Source organism: Drosophila hydei, unplaced genomic scaffold, assembly GCF_003285905.1.
Source record: "Drosophila hydei strain 15085-1641.00,03,60 unplaced genomic scaffold, DhydRS2 tig00008134-arrow-pilon, whole genome shotgun sequence".
Lineage (NCBI taxonomy): Eukaryota > Metazoa > Arthropoda > Insecta > Diptera > Drosophilidae > Drosophila > Drosophila hydei.
In genome coordinates, this window is record NW_022045843.1 from 1,540,516 (window position 1) to 1,560,443 (window position 19,928).

Here is a 19,928-nt window from a genome sequence, read left to right on the forward strand (position 1 = left end):
AGTATTCACAGTTTTAACTACTGTATTTAATTCACAATGATCGCTCTCACACATTCTCAACTATTGACCAGAACTTGTCTCAGCTGAGCCAAGGGAGCAGGTTTCTCTGCTGATTTACTCTACCGGCGATTCAGTTCTACTCGCAATGTTGCTCGCAATGCACGCTTTGAATTTCTTGCTTTTAACGCTCTTTCTGTGTTCTGTGTGCTGTGAGCTGTGCGATCGAGGCACTGGCGAGTGCAAAGAGCTAACTGCCAGTGATTGTCCAGTTATATTCTATATTCAACATTTGATAGCCAACGAGATCAAGTATTGCAACGAGATAGATGACATTGTCTGCTGTCCGCTGCCTCTGAATAATCAAAAGCAGGCTCCTGTAGAGGAAAATCGTCCCTATGAAAAGGGTAAGCATTACCACCAAATTTGGTATTAAAATTGATCTAACCATATTCTAAATCTTTTATAGAATGCAATCATTTTAATGACATCAGAGCATCTTGTCACCAGTCTCCCTTTATTGTGGGCGGCACCAAGGCGGCTGGTCGTGAATTTCCTTTCATGGCGCTGATTGGGCTCAAGGAGCGCGATAAAAGTGAAATAAACTGGGATTGTGGCGGCACCTTGGTGCATCCTAGATTTGTGATCACAGCTGCGCATTGCCTGGAAACCACTGAGACCAAGGAGCAGCGGTTGGACCCCAATTTCAATTCTCCGAAATTTGTGGTTCGTCTGGGCGAACTGGACTACAACAGCACCACAGACGATGCCCAACCGCAGGACTTTAATGTCGTCAACTACGTGGTGCATCCCGCCTATGATGTGGATGACGACAGGAAAGTAGAGAACGACATTGCTGTCATCGAGCTGGATAGGAATGCGACTCTCACTGAGTATGTGGCACCTGCTTGCTTGCCACCCAGCTCGGGCAATGATCACCTGCAGCTAACAGCTGCCGGCTGGGGACTTACTACAGATTCTGGCCATAAATCTTCGCACCTGCTGAAAGTATCCCTTGAACGTTTTGGTGATGATCTGTGCGAAGAGCGTCTCGAAGTGGAAATCGAAACGCGCACCCAATTCTGTGCGGGGTCCATCAACGGCATTGGCGACACCTGCAACGGCGATTCAGGTGGACCCATTTTTGTGCAGCATCCGCGCTACAATTGTCTCAAGCTTCTGATTGGCATCACTTCCTATGGCAGCATCTGTGGCACCAGAGGTCGTCCCTCAGTCTACACCAAGGTCTACCTCTATACGGATTGGATTGAGAGTATTGTGTGGGGTGAGTGAATTTCGTCTGCTGATTCGACTTTATTTTTTTTATGAAACTCAAAAAATATTTACAAAAAAAACTTTATTATATTAAGTAAAGTAATTGATAATTTTTATTAGAACAAATGTTAACAGAACTCCGCGACTTTGTTATATTTAACTATTAAAAATCATTTAACATAGGTGTCAATAACTATTATATAATAGCCATGAGCAACTTATACAATTAATATATTTAAGAAAAAGTATTTGTAAATCCCCCTTTGTAAGCTCTGAAAACTGACAGTGCAGTTTTATACAATTAAACATTATTTTGTTGATGAGGATTTGCCCCAACAAACAATATATAAAATAAGCATAATAAAGATTATTAAATGTAAGTAAAATAATGCAAATATCCTTTGTTTCTCCACATCTCCACATCCTTTGTTTCTCCACATCTTGCATTCTTATTGGAATCTTGGCATTTGTAAGTCGAGCTGTGTCTGCCTGTGTGTACTTTACCCAATTTGAGTAATTTTTGGTGCTGCCACCTAGTCAAAAATAGATCGTCAGCAATATAGCAAGCAGTGTAAGCAGCACAGCTCGCTCTTTAACGACACACTCTCTCGCTCTCTATCCACTGTCTGTGTGTGCAGGTGCATACAAGTCCGACTTGAGCTGCGGTCGCCAGTTAGTATTTCGACCTGCTACGGAACAGACGTGTGTGCTGCGCCACAGTTGTAGTGCTTGTGTTTTGTGTCTGTGTTTGCCCGCCCAATTGTGCAAGGCACGTACTGTAGCTCGGCTGTGAGGCGATCAGCGCGCATAGAACGCGCCATTGCAATAAATCAAGCGAAAAGTATTTAATTAGCAACAAAATGCAGCAAAGCGAAATGTACATTCGATGCGCATTCGATTGTTATTGATTAACACATCGCACACAGAAACAAGCCAACTATCGAGTGTGTGTGAGTGTGTCCGTGTGGGTGCTTCGATCCGACGACAGTTAGTGTGTTACAGGGGTGTGCGCGGAGTACCGTTGCTTAGATCGTAACACTACGTTCAAAGTGCCGCGCGACTGCATTGTTTTGACTTTGATCGTGTGCTAAGACCTCCCTCCAACCCGCTGGCAAGCGCGTGCGTGTCGTAACTTTTGATTAGCTTTTTTCTTTATCCAACGCGTCTCGTCTTTAGCCAACGACGCCTAACCGACCAGGAGCTGCAGCTCACCCTTTGGAACATTGCGCTGCACATTGTTGCTGCCGCTGCTGCTTTTTTTTTTGTTATTTTCGTAACTTATCGCCGCCTACATCGCATAATTTGCTGCAGCTGTTGCCGTTCCGAAGGTGAGCATCAACAGGAATTCGCATTTACCATTTATTGTTCTTTTGTTTTGTTTGCTGGCCTGGCAGGAGCACGGGCATAAATTTATTTATATTTCTTTTCTGTGAAATGCCCAACGGATTTTGCAATGAAAATAGTAAACAATAAAAAGAATAAGTGAAGGGATTTAGTCAGCCAAACGGACAGGTGTTTTCCTGTTTAGCTCAGCTTTGGGCTTGAACAATTCCTGAACTTTTTATTTTTATATATATGTTGACAAGATTTCTATATATAATTTTTTTTAATTTAATATATAATAATATAATAAGAAAATATAAATCAGTTGAGAAATTTCAATAAGAGTATTTGGAATTTATTTTAATTGCAAAATTATTGAAGGTTAAAAAATATTGATAAATTATTATTAGACTTCATAAATTATTATTATTGACCAAAATACATTTTATTTTAATGTATATTTTAGTCATATAAAAAAGTTAAAAATAATAACTTAAAAAAATTTTTTTTTAATTGCTTAAATCTAAAATAAAAATAATATAATATTTAACATAAAACTCTAATTAAAACTAACAATAAAATAAAAAATAACAACAATTTAAATCTATAATTATTAGTGTATTAATTAAAATTATAATTATATTTTAACGTTAATAAAAATATTTTAACAAATTATAAATAGATTAGGAACTTCCTAAGTATCTTAAGCATCTTCTGCATGCTAAACTTGATTAGTTATGCTTAGCAATCTTTTGAGGAGTTTAGTTGACACACCTTAGCTTTATACCTGAGTAATATTTCAATTATGTGTGCCTTTTTCGCTTCTGCCAATTGTTTATTGGATATATTGGTTGACAGCTGGTTTTAGTAATTATTCAGCCTTCACAATTGCCGTAACGAATGCTCATCCAATGTGGGCTGTGGATGCTGTCGCAGATGAGATCATTTCTAAAATCAAAGAGCAAAAACAATCAAATACAGCGGCAGTCGCAATTCGAAACACACAAAAGAATGGCCAAAAGAAAGACAGAGATAGAGAGAGAGAGAGAGTGACCAGAGATAGAGACTGACAGAGAGAGATAAAGAATACAGAATTCTTGCCTGTTGCTTGTAAATCATTAATCACAAAGGAAATGCTAAGCTGAGCTGAGCTGAGCTGTGCTGAGCTTGCCAACTCCAAATGTTTTGTACGCTGAGTCAGAGGCGATATTTAAATACTTTCATTAAATACAAATGAGACGAAAGTTTGTTGTTGCTCTCGCTCTGTGGCAGGTCTCTCTTGTCTTCAAGAATCTGCGCGTAATTAATTGTGGGTTTTGTTCAGCAACATTCATCGCACTTTGTCGTCATATACCAGCCAGCAACAACACAAATGACCTTGAGGGTAATAACTCTTTGGTGTCTGTTAGTCATGCCTGGAATGCAGCCGAACCGCATTGGCAGTACACGGCCCCAGCCAGCTGCAAAGCACAAATTCAAAAACAAAAGCAAAACCGGATGGCATCTGCATCTGCATTTGCATTTGCATTTGAATTTGCATCTAACAACTGAACCCCCACAAAGTGAGCGCTAGAAGTATTCGTCTCTCTGTCTGACCACGCAGCTATGCTTAGAGCTATTAAATTTTATTGACATGCTTATACAAAGAATTTCAATAAACGAAATGCCAATAAAACTTTTTAGGTCCGGCGAGAATAAAAGTGTATAAAAATCAACAAAAAGTGAGAATAAGGCAGGCGAAACCAGTCGACAGATTTGTCTAATGTGCGGGCGCCGAAACTGGTTAGGAATACAAAATGTACTGAGAGAGAGACAAGAGGGGGCCACAGAGAGAGAGAGAGAGAGCGAGAGAGCAAGCGTTAGCTGAGTAATTGGAGTGAGCGAGCAGCCAGATGCGCGCTCAATCAGAGTATAAAACCTTGGAGCGCATCTTGATTGAACAATAACAACAATAAGAACATCTACAACAACAACAACAACAATCAATAACCAACATCAGCTAAGCTTTGTAATATTCCATCAAAACAATCATATATCAGAGCTATGTAATCTATTCGCAGCTGCTAATATCTAAAAATAACTAACTAGTAAATAGTTAGCATTGCACAGAGCCAAAGTTAAAGTTAAAGTTGCTGCATAAATATTTTTATTGATTATGCTTAAAGTTCGTTGCCTAAGTCTTTTGATTTGCGCTTAGAGGTCATGCACTGTGGAGCATGCGCAAGTGTTGAAAGCTTTCAATCAAGTGCTGCACACATATGTGTGTGTGTTTGTGGCCTAGCTGACTCCATAAAGCATATATACTTCCGCTATATATATATAAAAATTTTTGATTTTTGTTTGTTGTTGATTAACCGAGTCGAAGTCTATGCAAGTTGATGCTGTCAAATTTGCTATGTAGACTCTAATCTGTGCATGCTTAACAGATAGATGACAATTTTTGTTATATATATCTGTATATATATATATATATATGTATATAGATATGTATATGTATATATATGTCGATTGCCAATCCTCGCTCCATAAGTTTTCTTTGTCTGCGTGCACCTTGCGAAAGCTGAGCCTATAAGAGCTCTGCAGCTTATCAAATAACACATATTTAACAGCTTGGTGTCAAATTTTTGTATAAGCCTCGGCAATTTATTGATAAATAAATACATTTATATGGACTCAACGTACATATACATATATATATATGTATATATATATGATAACAACACATTGCTTGAGCCTCTGCAGCGCCGCCCTCCTAATTAGTTAGACACAGCCTTGATTTAATACGTTTAGGTATTTTGTGGGCATTTAATTGCCGCGCAGCAGACGCTTGATTAGCTCATTCTCTTATTGGTATTTGGGTATTTGGTTATTTTGGTATTTTGGCATTTGGGTTTTTGGCGCGCATTAACAATTGTTTTCAATGCCAGCAGCTGTGCACAATTTGTAAGCGACTCGTGTAAATTGCCGTAGTGGTAATCGCAGTCATCAAAACTGACGCAACAATCGATCAACTAGGCAGCAGCAGCAGCGACCTTAACCGTAAACGGTTTTCTAAGCCAAATTATAAATCAAAGCATGTTTCACTCTTAACAAAAGCCCAACAAACAACAACAGCAAAAACTTTTGTAAAAGTCACGTAAAATTTCGCTGAAAATGACAAAGGCAAACAAATTTCTTCTCGCTGCGAAAGTTTTTGCAAATGCAAATCATTTGTCCAGTTAATAAATTAAGTTTTTATTTAAATCAAGAATGCTAAAGTGTGAAGATGGCAAATCATTTGTGAAAACAGGTGAAACACGCATAGCGAGCTTATCTAATTTGTGATTTGCTGTTTACAAACACAATTTGTACGCGCCCAATGCAAACTGAACTTGAGTTCAAATACTGATGCCACGGCAACAGCAACAGCAACATCACAAATAACACAGCTGAAGAAGCTGAAGTCTCAAGTGCGCTGCCCAGTCTCGTTTCGTATCGTCTCGTCTCGACTGCCTTCTAATACAAACAAAGCGCTCAGGCAAAACGGCCATCAGTTTTACAATTGTTTTGCCATCTCGATGAAATATGATCTTATAGGCAATGTTTGTCTCTATGTCTGTCTGTCTGTCTATCTGTCTGTGTGTGTATCAAGTTTAATAGACAATAAACACGACAAGCGTCTTACGCTTTACGCTGCTGCCTGAACCCTGACCTCGACTTTGACTATAATTTTATAATATTTTTAAGCCAAAAAACTTGTGTAGCTTGTTGGGCTTGATTCTTGTGAAAGTTGATTGCTGATCCATCCAACTTCTGTCTCCCTCCCTCTTCGTGTCTCCCTCTCTGTTAGTGTCTGTTTCAACTTTCCATAAATGCGTTTTAAAAATACCCAAATTTAAATTTTAAGGCTGACAAGAATGAAACACACAACTTTTGGTATAACGATAAGAAAATACTCTAATATTTGGCTGTTTCAAGTGTTCATAATATTTTAAGAACATTTAATATGAAAGTATTTAATTGGAGACATTTTCTAGATAAAATTTATTAAATATTCAAGATAAAAAATTCACATGCTTAGCAGAACATATAAAGCTAGTAATCAATATATATATATATAAATATTAATATAAATATTTTATCAACTCATGCTTAAAATTCAGAAAAAAACATACGTTACATAATTTAATTTTAATTTTAGCTAACATAAATTTTGTTATTAAAAAAATATTGCATAATGTTTCACACATTTAGCTGAGCTGGACTCACCTTCAGTGTGTTGCATATTGGGCAACATGATTATAATGGCCACAAAGGCAAGTGTATAAATATTGCCTGCTTCCAAAAAAAACGTGCTCACATATATATGCTAAGCATAAATCGAGAGACTGAAGACACGAACTGGCTGCACCAGTTCGACTAATTTATGCTAATTCGAATCATAAATATATGAATCATTATTTAAGGCTAAGCAGTTGACACTCTGCTTTGGCCAAAATAAAAAAAAATCAATTTACTTTTACTACAATTAATTAAGTATTTTTTTAATGCTGCATTCGAGCTGAAATAGAAAACTGAATAATGAAAATCGAACGCACTTTCACTGCGTCGAGTGTCGTTCGGTGTGCGATGTGTTTATTTTATTAATTAAATTGATTAACAAGCTTCAGCAATTGGGCGCTCTAATCAAAGTCAAGCGAGGACGTCGCAACATTTGGCCAGCGTTGTTAAACAACGAGGCAAATAGCGAACAGATCCGCGAGCACGAGTTGTTGGCCAAGTGGCGCTATTTATGTCACGAATCAAAAAACAAACTAAACCAAAAGCCAAACAGACAGCTGGACAAACGGACAGGCAGGCAGGCAGTTCCAAATAGCCAGATTGCAATTATTGTGGGCCAAATTGGCAGCCAAGTGTTTGTCAATCAGCTTTGAGTTCAATTGTGGCTCCGAAAAAACTTTTTTCATTACAAATAGAAATCAAAACGCGCTCTCACATCATAATCATACGCATCATAATGAGCAGCTATCATCGTCATAATGAAGCTGAATTTCGCAGCAACAACCAAAAAAAAAAACTCAAGTAGCAAACCGCTAATAGCCGCAGGCCAAGTCATACACACACACGCACACGCATATCACGCATACGACGTGTGTGTTAACTCTTTCAAGTTACTCCAAACTCGAACTTATCACAGCTCACAGTCAACGTGCAGTTCATCAATAAATTGTGATTAGAAAGTTTTCAATTTTTTGTGATTTTTTTATTAGCTAATAATAACAATATGTTCGACTGGCATATGGCAAAGGCATTCATAAGCCTACACAGCACGTTTCATAGCAACAACACCAACAGCAGCAGCAGCAGCAGCAGCGATAAAACCCGATTCAAATCAGCTGAATTTAACAATTAATATTGCAGCAACGTACTGCAATTGGAATGTTATGAATATAAATTGGTTTGACAAGCAGAAAAACCATTTCTTAGAGAATATTTATAAATAATATACAATAAATATTTTGATGGCTCACGTTATGTGCACTGGAAAAAATGCTGGTTATTTAGAAAACCTTATCAAAAATAAAAATTTATATAGAAAAATAGTTTACTTACGCCAGCTTAGCTGATTCTCCGTAGACACTAGAGAGTTCTTAAACAAAAGATTAATACCATATGTATTTTAAATATAATAATATTAATAAAACTTTGTTGCTAATAAAAATGTTCAAAAATAATTTGTAACGTTAAATTACATATTTCAAAAGTATATAAATAATTTTTCAAATAAAATCAAATTTTTTCAGAATTATATAAATATTTTTTAAGACTAAGTAATTATTTATGAACTATAAAATTAAACGAAATTCCTATAAATTGTTGAAATATTCAATAAGTATATAAAATCGTTATCAAATTAAAATTAATATTTAAAAATAAAATAAATAAGCTCAATTGAAGGTTACAGCAAATGTATAATACAAATTATGTATATATATATATATATATATATATATATATATATATATATATATATAATTCTACATAAATCCCTCTATTTATTTTACCTTTCGTAATTATTATTTCTGCCACTCAGTTAGCCTTCAAATGTAAGCAGAAATCATTTTCTCTTCTATTTGTTGCCTGGGTTCATTCATATTTAATATAAATAGATATTTCGACTGCTGCAGACACTTAGGAGCTATTACACAACTTTTAAAGCTCAATTGAAAATCAATTTGAAGTCTTTTACTTAATTTCGTTTTGCTTATTGCAAACTATTTTCTAATTTTGGTAATTTCTTGTTAAATAAAATTGGAGCGCGCTCACAAATTGCACGCGGTTTCCCTAGGAAGCTGCCACATTCGTTACAGTTACAGTTACAGCCGCAGCCGCAGCCGCAGCCTCAGCTCGAGTCAAAGATACAGATACTCAGATACAGATACAGATACAGATACAGATACCTGTACACTTGGCCGCACTTGTTTGGCCGTTCGCTAGTGTGAGTATCTATCGTAAACCCATTAATAGCTGACTATTTTGTTATGGCCCAGCAACCGGTTACTGGGCACATACACACACACACAGTCACTGCTGGCGGTACAAATTTGTATACGTTTTATTTGAGCTGTTGTATTTTTTTTATTTTGAAAATTGTATCTCAAGCTGAACATGAATGAGCTTTTCGAATATTTCGTAACCAGTTGGACTGCATTTTTTGTGGCTTGCTGTTGTTGTCGTTGGCTTGTAGCGTGGCCAAAATGTTTATGTCTTGGCTATAATCGATAGCCAGCCACAAGCACAACAACGCCGACAGCAATCACAACAAAGTCAAGTGTTTGCATTTCAAAAGAACTTCTTTCATCTGCCCTGTTGAATTGCTGGCTTAATTGCATGTGAATTGCAGCTGTAACAATTAATGTTAATTAGGCCCTGATTCTAATTAATTAGCTTTACATAATTACATAGCACCGCATGTGCAAGAAGTTATGCAACGAAAGAAATTCAGCCAACTCATTGCGTGCTTAGGCACGGGAAAAGCAAAGATGAGAAAACAAAGAAAAAGTCTCTTTTGTGGCCAGAGCTGCATCTGTATCTGCTTGTCGTTTCCAGCTGTGCAGCTAAATTGACCCGAGTCTGTATAAGAAAACACGTGGAATCAGAAATGTGGGCCTATTGCGTTACAAAAACAAAAACCAAATCTAAACAGCAAAAAGCGAAAACCGCTGAACAAACAGCGGGTACCAAATTCGATGCGGGTCAGCTACAATTTCATGGTATTTCCCTCTAAGCAACGCCCTGCCCCGCCTCGACCAGCCTCTGGGCATTGCCAATTTGTTCTAACCCACTTGCGGATCCACTTCAATCTATGCTCTAAATATTTTTCAATTAATTATTTTCCCAATGCTGCGACGGCAGTTTCTTATTTTGTGTTTGCCTTATCTTAATTAGCTTATTTTTATTAGCTTAACATACTCTGTAGCTTGACACGTTAAAATGGGGTATATGCAACTAGCTAAGAAAATGTAGCAGCTTGAGTGTGCAAGAAATGAAGACGAATCGCTCGTTAAATATTGATTATGTATAAGATTATGCATGGTCAGACAATTGCGCGCCAACAATTCAATAGCGCCCTTCTACGGGATTCTCAAAAATTCAAGTAGGCTGCGCAGATTTGCACTTGTTTTTCTTTTTGTTTTTTTTTTTTTTGTTTTTTTTTTTTTTTTTTTTTTTTTTTTTTTTTTTTTTTTTTTTTTTTTTTTTTTTTTTTTGTTTTTTTTGTTTTTTTTTTTGTTTTTTTTGTTTTTTTTTTTTTGTTTTTTTTTTTATATTTTGTTTTTTTTTTGTGTTTTTTTTTGTGTTTTTTTTTTTGTTTTTTTTTTTTTTTTTTTTTTTTTTTTTTTTTTTTTTTTTTTTTTTTTTTGTTTTTTTTTTGTTTTTTTTTTTTGGTTTCTTTTTTTTTGTTTTTTTTTTTTTGTTTTCTGTCCCTCATATCTGTTTCTTCTCTCACTCTCTCTTCTCTCCTCTTCATGCTCTCCCTCTCTTTCCTCTCTCTTCTCTCCTCTCTCTCTTTCCTCTCTCTTCTCTCTCTCTGCTCTTCTCTCCTCTCTCTCTGCTCTTCTCTTCTCTCTCTCTCTGTGCTCTCTCTCTGTCTCTCTCTCTTTTTCTCTTGGTATTTCTGTCTGTCTCTCTTTTTCTCTTGGTATTTCTGTCTCTCTCTCTCTCTTTTTCTCTTGGTATTTCTGTCTCTCTCTCTCTTTTTCTCTTGGTATTTCTGTCTCCCTCTCTTTTTTTCTCTTGGTATTTCTGTCTCTGTTTGCCTACTTAATCTTGGTTTTCTCTGCGTCTCTCTTTTTCTCTTTATCCTCTCCATTTCTCTCTCTTCCGTTTCATACAGAGTATCTCTCCGTCGGCAATTGCACTCATTACTTGTTTACATGTGCACTTAGCCAATTATTTGTTGGTGTTGTCGCTGCTTTAACCAACTTGATATGTATGTAGTTCAATGTCAAGCATTTTGTGGTCAGTCGTCAGTCGCAGTTGTCGCCGTCGCCGTCACCGTCGCTGCTGCTCTCAATGCCAGACAATTTCTAGAGTAGCCAAACGAGGCAGGCCTCGACGAAATGAACAACAAAAAAACATACAACAACATATATAAGTAAATAAAGTGGAGAAATAAAAGCATGATGAACCAGGCAAAGCGTACAGTTTCGAAAAAAAAACAGCTGTTCGGAAGTCGAGCTACCGTTACGGCTTATAAAAGATTGTTGTTTATATATATATATAGTATATATCTGATTTGTTGTTGTTTTTGGGCTGGCATTGTACAATGACTGGTTAGATTATTGCTTTGGGTGTCCAGGCATAAACTTTAATTACGAGCCGTCGCCAACTGCAAAGTGGAACGTGCAAATGGTCAAGAGTCCACATCTTCATCGTCATCTCTAGCTGTAGTTGTGGCTCCAACTAGTGCTGCTTCTTTTTTTCTTCGGCGTCGTTCCAATTCTGTTTTAAATTGTAGTCATTTTTGCCAATCATTTGTTTGGTTAGCCGCTGCCACGACCAACTAACACCAATCGGCGTTCATTTATCTTGCCACATGCAATTTGCCCGTCAAAAACCGAGCCACAATTTTCCATATCAAAACAATTCGAGACACGACAAACGGCAAAAAAATAGAAACGCTTGTGCCACAACACACATTTGAGACGCCCATTTAAGACACCATTTGTTGCCCAGATCTGCTGAGATCTGTTGAGATTTGTTGAGATTTTCCACGCCCACCTGACAGCTTTCAGCCATGTCTTGCAGGTAGCTGCCACAGTTTAGGTTCAACTTATTTATGGATTTATTCAAAAAAAAAAAAAAAAAAACTTAAGCCCACAGGCTTTTATACCCTAGTTATTAACTCAAACTTGTTTTCGTATTAAAATTTGGGGCTCCGAAAAACTTACAGCGAATCTAGCTGAAAAGCTTTTGTAGGTCCAAATATTTCCATTTTCTACTGTTTAAAATTCTAAACTTTACAGTTTAAAGCCAAGTTTCGATTAGCATTGCATTTATTTAGTTTTCTATAATTTGAAAGTTTTGCTTAATGAAATTGCTTAGCCAGGAATTGGACTCCATTTTAACCAAGTATGTTTTGACATGCTAAATTAGAATCTGCCTCCAGAACCAGCTGGCTGTCGGGCTATGGAAGTGCGCATCTTTGCCTTTGCAAATCATTGTCATTAGACCAGTTATGGTATATGAAGCTGAGATTACTTCTGTCCAAATACATATTTATTTAACTACATAACTCAAAGAAATTTGTCAGACTATAGCTTACTTGATTATATTAGCCTGTGTATTTAGTATTATCTATTGTAATGAATCTATGAATGAAAGCTTTTAAAGCGTATTGCAGCTTTAAGGCAAATACAGTCCATTAAGAGGTTTTCAGCCAAAGCTCAAAACATATAGAATTCAAATTATTTTACTTTAATTTATTTTTAATGTAACTTTAAAGCTGTTAACTTGTATATATTAATTATAATTTAAAGCTTTAATAACAAAGCTCAGTAATACAAAACTTTCTTCTACTTTCTACTACGGAAAACTTGCAGCTGCAAGTGTTTGACGACTTAAAGCTTCAAGCTTAAAGCTCAGGCAGGCCGCTGCAATTCCAGGCAATACCCAAGGCAACAACTTCCCCTGCAACCCACCTCCACTCCTGCTTCATCAACCACTTTACAGGGTATTCGCATTGTGGAGCAGTCACGCGCTGCATTATTCTTAGCTGTGGTAAGTCACGCTGATTTCTGGCCCGTGTTGAGCATGTCATTTGCTTTGGCAGCTGTCATTGGCTTTGATTAGTTTGTTGAACGGCCACAAAAAAAAAAACAACCTTCGATTTCACTTCCCCCAAACTCAGCTGAAGTGAAGGCGTCACTCGTGCAGAGTGTTGACTGTACATTGAACCTGCGTTTCACACGCAGCTTAGCTCTGTCCAATGGCCGAATCTGTTGACGTTTTTCAAGTTGCAGCCAATATCGAGAGTCGGCTTCAGTTTCGGGTTTGGATTGGCGTTTGGCTTTGGCTTTGGGTTAATGGCTTTATTACACGCCATGTAAAAGTCTGTCAACAGGCGCCCGAAAAAGTGTCTTTCAACACAGCTTCACGAGGTTTTTGTTGCTGCCCCTTTCTGTTATGATGAAAATCTATTTGTGGGCTGAGAAAATTTCCTTGCATTGTTTTTGCCAGTTTTCATTTTTTGTTTATTTTTTGTTTTTTTTTTTTTTTTGCATAAGCCCACTTCGAGTACTCGCCCTCGCGCTCGCTATCGCACTGCCAGTCCAATACATAAGCGTACTTTACGCGTTAGCTGGCAATAAGTCATTTTTTTAGAGCTGCGCAAATTATGCAATTTGGCTTTTGGCATGCCATAAAAATAACTCATTTAATATCGCATAAGTAACAAATATTTTCGTTCATAAACTCTTGGCTAAACGGGTGGATTGGCTTAGTATAAGTGTGACAGACAGATGAAAGTTTAGTTGAGATAGAGAAAGTTAAGATGAGAGATGAAAGCATCTCCAGTTCTAGGATATATAGAGCACTATATCTATATCTATATCTATATCTATATCTATATCGAGAGCGATAGAGAGATAGAGAGAGAGAGCGAGAGCGAGAGCGAGAGCGAGAGCGAGAGCGAGAGCGAGAGCGAGAGCGAGAGCGAGAGCGAGAGCGAGAGGAGAGCGAGAGCTGAGAGCGAGAGCGAGAGCGAGAGCGAGAGCGAGAGCGATAGCGAGAGCGAGAGCGAGAGCTATAGCGAGAGCGAGAGCGAGAGCTAGAGCGAAGCTAGAGCGAGATCTATATCTATATCTATGAGCTAGAGCGAGAGCTATATCGAGATATAGCGATATCTAATCTATATCTATATCTATATCTATATCTATATCTATATCTATATCTATATCTATATCTATATCTATATCTATATCTATATCTATATCTCTTTCTCTATCTTACCTTAACATGTTCAACCTGTAACACCTGCCCATCTCTGTCCACTGCACACCTTTTATTAATTTGTAATTTGTTTCTTCTCTTTTGCAGAAATTGTTTAGGAAAAAAACCTCGAAAAATGCGTCAATAACTCATGTTGTTGGCCAGCTGTTCGAGCCGCACACCTGTGTAACTGAAGGTGTGATCTCTGTGCTTGTTCGTTATATCATTTGTGATTTCTGACTTACAATACGATTCGAAAAGCTAATGCGAAAGCGAATCGACGAGACAACAAATACGCAACATTTGCAAACAAATTACAACAATAACAACAACAGTAACAACAACAACATCCGGCAGCAGCATCCAACAATAATGTCAATTAATAAAGAGGGCGTGGCCGCTGGCCGCCTGTGCGCTGCCCTTGCCGTGGCTTTCGTCTGGCTAGCTATGAGCGCCGAGGCACACGTAGCCCTCACGTATCCACCTGCACGCGCCCTGGATCTGGATTTCTTGGACAATGCGCGCACAAAGGCGCCTTGCGGCATGCCCAAAGGTAAGATTTATTTTACCTTATTTTATTTTCAGTCTCCCGCTCGTTTTGGGTAAAAGTGGGTCTGGGAAAACTCCTGCCAATTTGACCTGCATTCGCTGCCCGCGGGCAGCTGTTGTCGCGAGATGCCTAGCCTTCAGCCTCTGCATTTGCCTACAAATTGGTTTTTGCTAACGTTTTCTATTTTTTTTTGTTTTTTTTTTTTACCATATAAATAATATTTGACTAGTTTTTGGTCTTTTTATATTTATTTGCTTACTCTTTGGCCAGCAGCTCGTGGGAATTATGGCCGGTTTTTCTTTTTTGTTACTGTATGGACCAACACTTGCAGCTGGTTGGCGCCTTTTGTGCCACTTTATCGTGTCTTTGCCAGCCAAATGTGGCCAAGAGCTTTTGACTGGACTCCCATAAGAGTCTTAAGCTTCCTACTTACTCTTAATCCCCAGCATATCTTTCTATCATCTTCAGTTTTTTCATAAGTTGACAAATGCTCTTAGCTGGTTTCTTAAGCTGTTCTTAATCTATAATTAACATAGCTTTCAAGATGGGAATTGAGAACTTTCGTTGAGATGGCGTTGTGTATTAACTTTATTATATTTCAATTTTATATGGGATATATAATGTATATATAATAAATATAGAATTATATATATATTCATATAAAGCTGCTCAGCACTGGATTGCAGTTGCCTCCTAGTCGAAAACTCTAGACTGGAGTCACTCTAAACGATCCTATAAGCCATCACTAAGTAGCTAAATAATATTAGCATATAATATAAGCTCTATCATAAATACAAATTTTTACAATAAACCAAATCAAGATCGAGAAGCTAAATAAAAATCTAATTAAAATTCCCCTATAAAACTACCAAACTCCTAGAGCTTTGCACTCTTGAGGAGTTTCTCTTATGCAATTTTTAGTTAAGTAAAATATATTATAAAACATATTATTTGCACTTTATATTTTGCTTTGTTAACATTCTTTGCTTTTCCGAAATGTCTGGCACCCGTAGAAGTCTCAGCCCGAAACAATTTGGCTTTTAAGGCACGTAGCAGTTCGCTTGCTCCATAAACACAAACAGCCCTAATACAATCACATTATTTAGCTTTGCTATATTTTATTCATCAAATAATAAGCTGAAGTTGTTTACGTTTCGAGGCACGCTTCGGGTTTTTGTATTGAGACTTTGATGAACAGCGGAGGGGTATTGGCCCAGAGCTATTTTGGTAGCATTCAAATTGGCTGCGCACGTTCAATTTACAGATTCATTTATGATATATATATATATATATATAGGTATATTTATTGAGATGTGCATACAGCGATCATTCATGAATGGTATTCATGCATTTTATGATTCACACACATACACTCACACTGGCACACATTCATGTGCATTTGCTTGCATAACTATTCATAGTTTCAGTTCAGTTTTGAAGTTTTGTATTGTTGCGTCTTACTTAACTATGATTATTATTGTTTGCAGTTGTAGTTGTTGTTGTTGTTGTAGTTATTGTTGCTGTTGTTGTTGCAGCAAAGTGTTACCAATTAATTTGCATATGTTAGAGAGGCAGCAACAGCGCAGCAGACGCCATTCACTTGCGGCGCATATTTTAAATTGGGTCATCATTCGTTTATTTTGATATATATTAAATAAATACCCTGTAAATGAGCTGATAGGCAAAATGACAGGAGTGCATACTTGATATACCAAAAGCTGTGAAGTGAAGTACACTGCAAACACCGGAGATTTCCAGCTGCAATCAAGCTAAGATTTCAATTATAAATGAGTGCTCTGCAGCTGTGAGAATTTCAGGTAACTTAAACGATAAATTAAAATGCTGAAAACAATTTAAAAGTAATTACGAGAGCAAAACTGTGTACTCTAAGACTCGTCTCCTGCTGCTGCACTTCAAGTGCATCCAGATAAAGGGCTGAACATCTTATAAGTCCGGAAGCGATGAAGTTGTATTGGTTTCGAGTTCAGATTTAATTAAATTTCAGTTATTAAATTTCAGTTTCACTCCCAATTTCTTGTGCAGCTTCTTATATATTCATTGTTTATTTATTCATAATTTAACAGATAAGAAAAATATTTATACATATATATATATATATATATATATATAATGTATATAATTTTTTACTTACTTTTTTTTTAAGTAAAAAAATTATTTCATATATATAAAAATATAGAAAAAATTCGTAGAATTCTCCAACCAAATTGATTTCAATTACTAGAGGGTATATTTGAGTGCAGCTTGTTGTCTTCTCAAAGTATTCTTATGTGTATTTTTTTATTGCCTGCATATCTCTTAGCCTCAAATACTTTCAAAAAATGTTGCCCACTTGTGTTTCTTTGGAGTTTTTTGACATTTGATGTGGCTTCATCTGAGCACAATGCAGATAAAAATATACCGATAATCATATGCACATACATACATATATACGCCATACATATATAAATATTTTAATTAAACTAAAAGCAGTTGAATTTCGATTGCCTTGGGCGCGCACACATAGGAGCCACACGTGTGTCGCATCAAAATGCCAAATCAATTTTATGGCTGCTTATAAGTACGCATATTATACTATATAATCATATGTATGTATAAGGGGAGGCTCAGAGAGGGACTGGTGCATTGCACACTTGTTCAACGACATTTTTGTATATATTTTTTCAAAATATTTTTGCCTTTTTTAATTATATACAAGTGCGCGCATTGCGTATACGCAACGTGCGCCGCTTGTGGCGCTGCAAGCGCGACCTGCCTGCCTGTCTGTCTGTTTGTCTGTCAGTCTACTGGTTGCACGTTTAACCCATTTCGGGCCATGACAACTTTTGCCTTCGTTTGCGGCTTTTTTGCTTTTCTTTAACAGTTTTTTTGCGCAAGGCGTCGCTTGGCTGGCCAATGCGAATTGGCTAGTTGCAGCCGCGGCTGACTGCTGCCGCTGATGATGATGATGATGATGATATATGCTGCCAATAACAACATCGACAAGCTGCATGCAAGTGAAAAACTTTCACTTATGTTGTGAATACATATATATGCGCATTGCGCCACACACAGCCAGCAGCAGCAGCACCAGCAGCAGCAGTAGCGGCGGCAGCCTGAGAGATGCTGCAAGATGATGCAAGTTAACATTTGTATTAAAACAAACAGTGACCGCATTTGTTGTGGCAGCGTTTCTCTGGCTGTTGCAAGTGCCACACACACCAGCTGCAATCTGTGGCAGCCCCATTGAACTGACTCTCTTGACCTCTTGCCGCTCGTTTGCCTCTATTTTTTTTGGTTCGTTTGTAACTCAATTTGTTAACACTCGTTGCGCTTGTTAAGGTCCAAATGTCTTCTTGTTTGATTTGCTTCTTCTTCTTCGGCTTTTGTAATTGTCTCAAATGGAGGTCAAGTTGTGGCCTTCCTCTTTCTCCCTCTCCCTCTGCCTCTCTAGCTGCTTGTGTCACACTTTATATTGCGTTTAGGCCCTTCAAAGATCTGACCGTAATTACGCTCTATAATTAGCCAAAAAAAAGAAGTGCAGCCACATAAATATGCATTAAAAATATATATTATGGCCAAAGCTGAGCTTCAGTTATACAACTTAACTGTTTATCATCTCAATTTATATATCTGTTTTTTTTTTTTAACATTTCTCAAGAGCCATTTATCAACATCTGCAGCGACTTGAGTTGTTTTCGTTTCGGTTTTATTTCTATTTTTTATTTCTTCATGTTTTTTTCTGTTGTGCCACGCTCATATTTCAATTTCCAATGGCCATTCATTTGTTAACTGAAATGTCGCATTGAAATTATCATACAAATCTCAACAGCAGCCGCAGCCGCAGCAGCATTCACTTGCACTAGACCCATAAAAAATGCCACAGAATATCAATGAGAGCGCGCACTACAAATGGCATTTGAAATGGCAAACGTGTGACGAGCATGTGTACTGGAAGGCTGCACTGAGCGAAATTTATAGCAGCCAAAAGCTAATTGAAATAGTTGTTGACAGCATGCGAATTGCTGGCAATTAAAGCTTTGCTGTTTTCTTGAACTTTAAGCTTTGCGACAGGAAGTCAATGCAATTAATCTTAACTTAAGCATTCAGAAGCTTGCTTCAATTTATGACAAATTAAATTTAAAGATGTGAGTAATGCAAAAATGTGCTAGAAAATGAAAATAATTAAGAAATCGCTAGAAGAAGATTTAATCTATATCAAATAACTATTTGCAGCCAGACAGAGAGACGAGCTGAATTACAAGAGGATTATGGACTAGATCCAGCTGCCTCGTGCTTGGCTTCCTTTGCAAATGTTCCACTTAATGAGTCTTGTAAAATTGACTTAAACTAAATGTAGTACAACTGCAATTTGTAAAAGTATTTCAAACCAGCTAGCCGCAATAGCTTGCAGTGTATATGCCACATATATGCGATAGATATCGTGTGGCATGCCATAAATACCAACCGCAGCAGGCGCTGCTACGCCTGCGGTGTTGGCTAAGACAACGTCACGAGCAATTAACTAAAGCGAAAAACTCCTTGACCACAAGCGGGCCAAAAGATAGCAACAGGTAAGCAGCTAGCCAGGTAACTAGCTAACCAGTTGCCAATCCAAATGCAAATGCGAAATGTAAGTGCAACATCTACTTGCCACGTTGCGGCAAATGAAACGGTGGCAATATGATGTTGTTGTTGTTACTGCTGCTGTTTAGGGTTGCCAAAGGAAAATTCATTTTATGGCATGTTACACTCGCTGGCGTCCACTCAGGCAACAGTGGTGGCTGAAATAAATGGCATAGCTCCAAGTTTGCTTGTCAACCTCAGCAGGAGTGTGTGTGTTGGTTAATGTGTATGTATGTGTGTATGTATGTGCGCATATGTGTGTGTGTGTGTGTATGTATGTGCGCATGTGTGTGTGTGTGTAAGTATGGGTTTGCGGAAGTGTTTGCCTTTGCAACACGACACGCCATATTTGGCAGCCATGTTGGCAGTTGCCATTGCCACGCCTCCAACGCCCACTGGCTGGGCTGCTGCCCAGTTTGGCACTTGGTGGTCATGCAAGCGGCACTGCAATTAGAATGCATACAGGCACACATTCCTTCCTTTCCACTACACTACGCCACGCCAGCTGGCCTCAAGGTTCGGCTGCCTGCCTTTGAGCATACCATTAAGAAAATGATGCAAAAGCCAAGACAATTCCTATATACCTATATGTACCTGTCTATACCAAGTGAGTGGCCGAAACTCTTCGGAAAGTCTGCGAGAACTGCGCGCTCTTTGCAAATTATCTTTTACACAATTTTCAATTCTCGAA

General features: G+C 37.7%; 2 protein-coding genes across 3 annotated transcripts in view; both read left to right on the plus strand.

The window, feature by feature from the left end:
- The first annotated feature begins 20 nt into the window (after positions 1-20).
- LOC111595631 (trypsin-3) lies at positions 21-1,340 on the plus strand. The gene is made up of 2 exons (XM_023309440.2): positions 21-404; positions 467-1,340. Exons 1-2 carry the CDS (start codon positions 146-148, stop codon positions 1,288-1,290), a joined length of 1,083 nt encoding a protein of 360 aa, XP_023165208.2. The 5' UTR covers positions 21-145; the 3' UTR covers positions 1,291-1,340.
- A 639-nt stretch (positions 1,341-1,979) lies between these two features.
- Positions 1,980-19,928, plus strand: part of LOC111595608 — a 29,568-nt gene continuing 11,619 nt past the window's right edge. For both annotated transcript variants that reach the window (XM_023309413.2, XM_023309414.2), the window contains exons 1-2: positions 1,980-2,600; positions 14,173-14,617. In XM_023309413.2, coding sequence (XP_023165181.2) covers positions 14,329-14,617 — 289 coding nt within the window. In that variant the 5' untranslated portion in view covers positions 1,980-2,600; positions 14,173-14,328. The remainder of the gene's footprint in view (positions 2,601-14,172; positions 14,618-19,928) is intronic.

What these genes read in the sequence shown, in the direction of transcription:
- LOC111595631 (XM_023309440.2), top strand. Translation starts at nt 146, where the DNA reads ATGTTGCTCGCAATGCACGCTTTGAATTTCTTGCTTTTAACGCTCTTT. An exon ending in AAATCGTCCCTATGAAAAGG is followed by an intron (nt 405 to 466) that starts GTAAGCATTACC and finishes AATCTTTTATAG; the next exon opens with AATGCAATCATTTTAATGAC.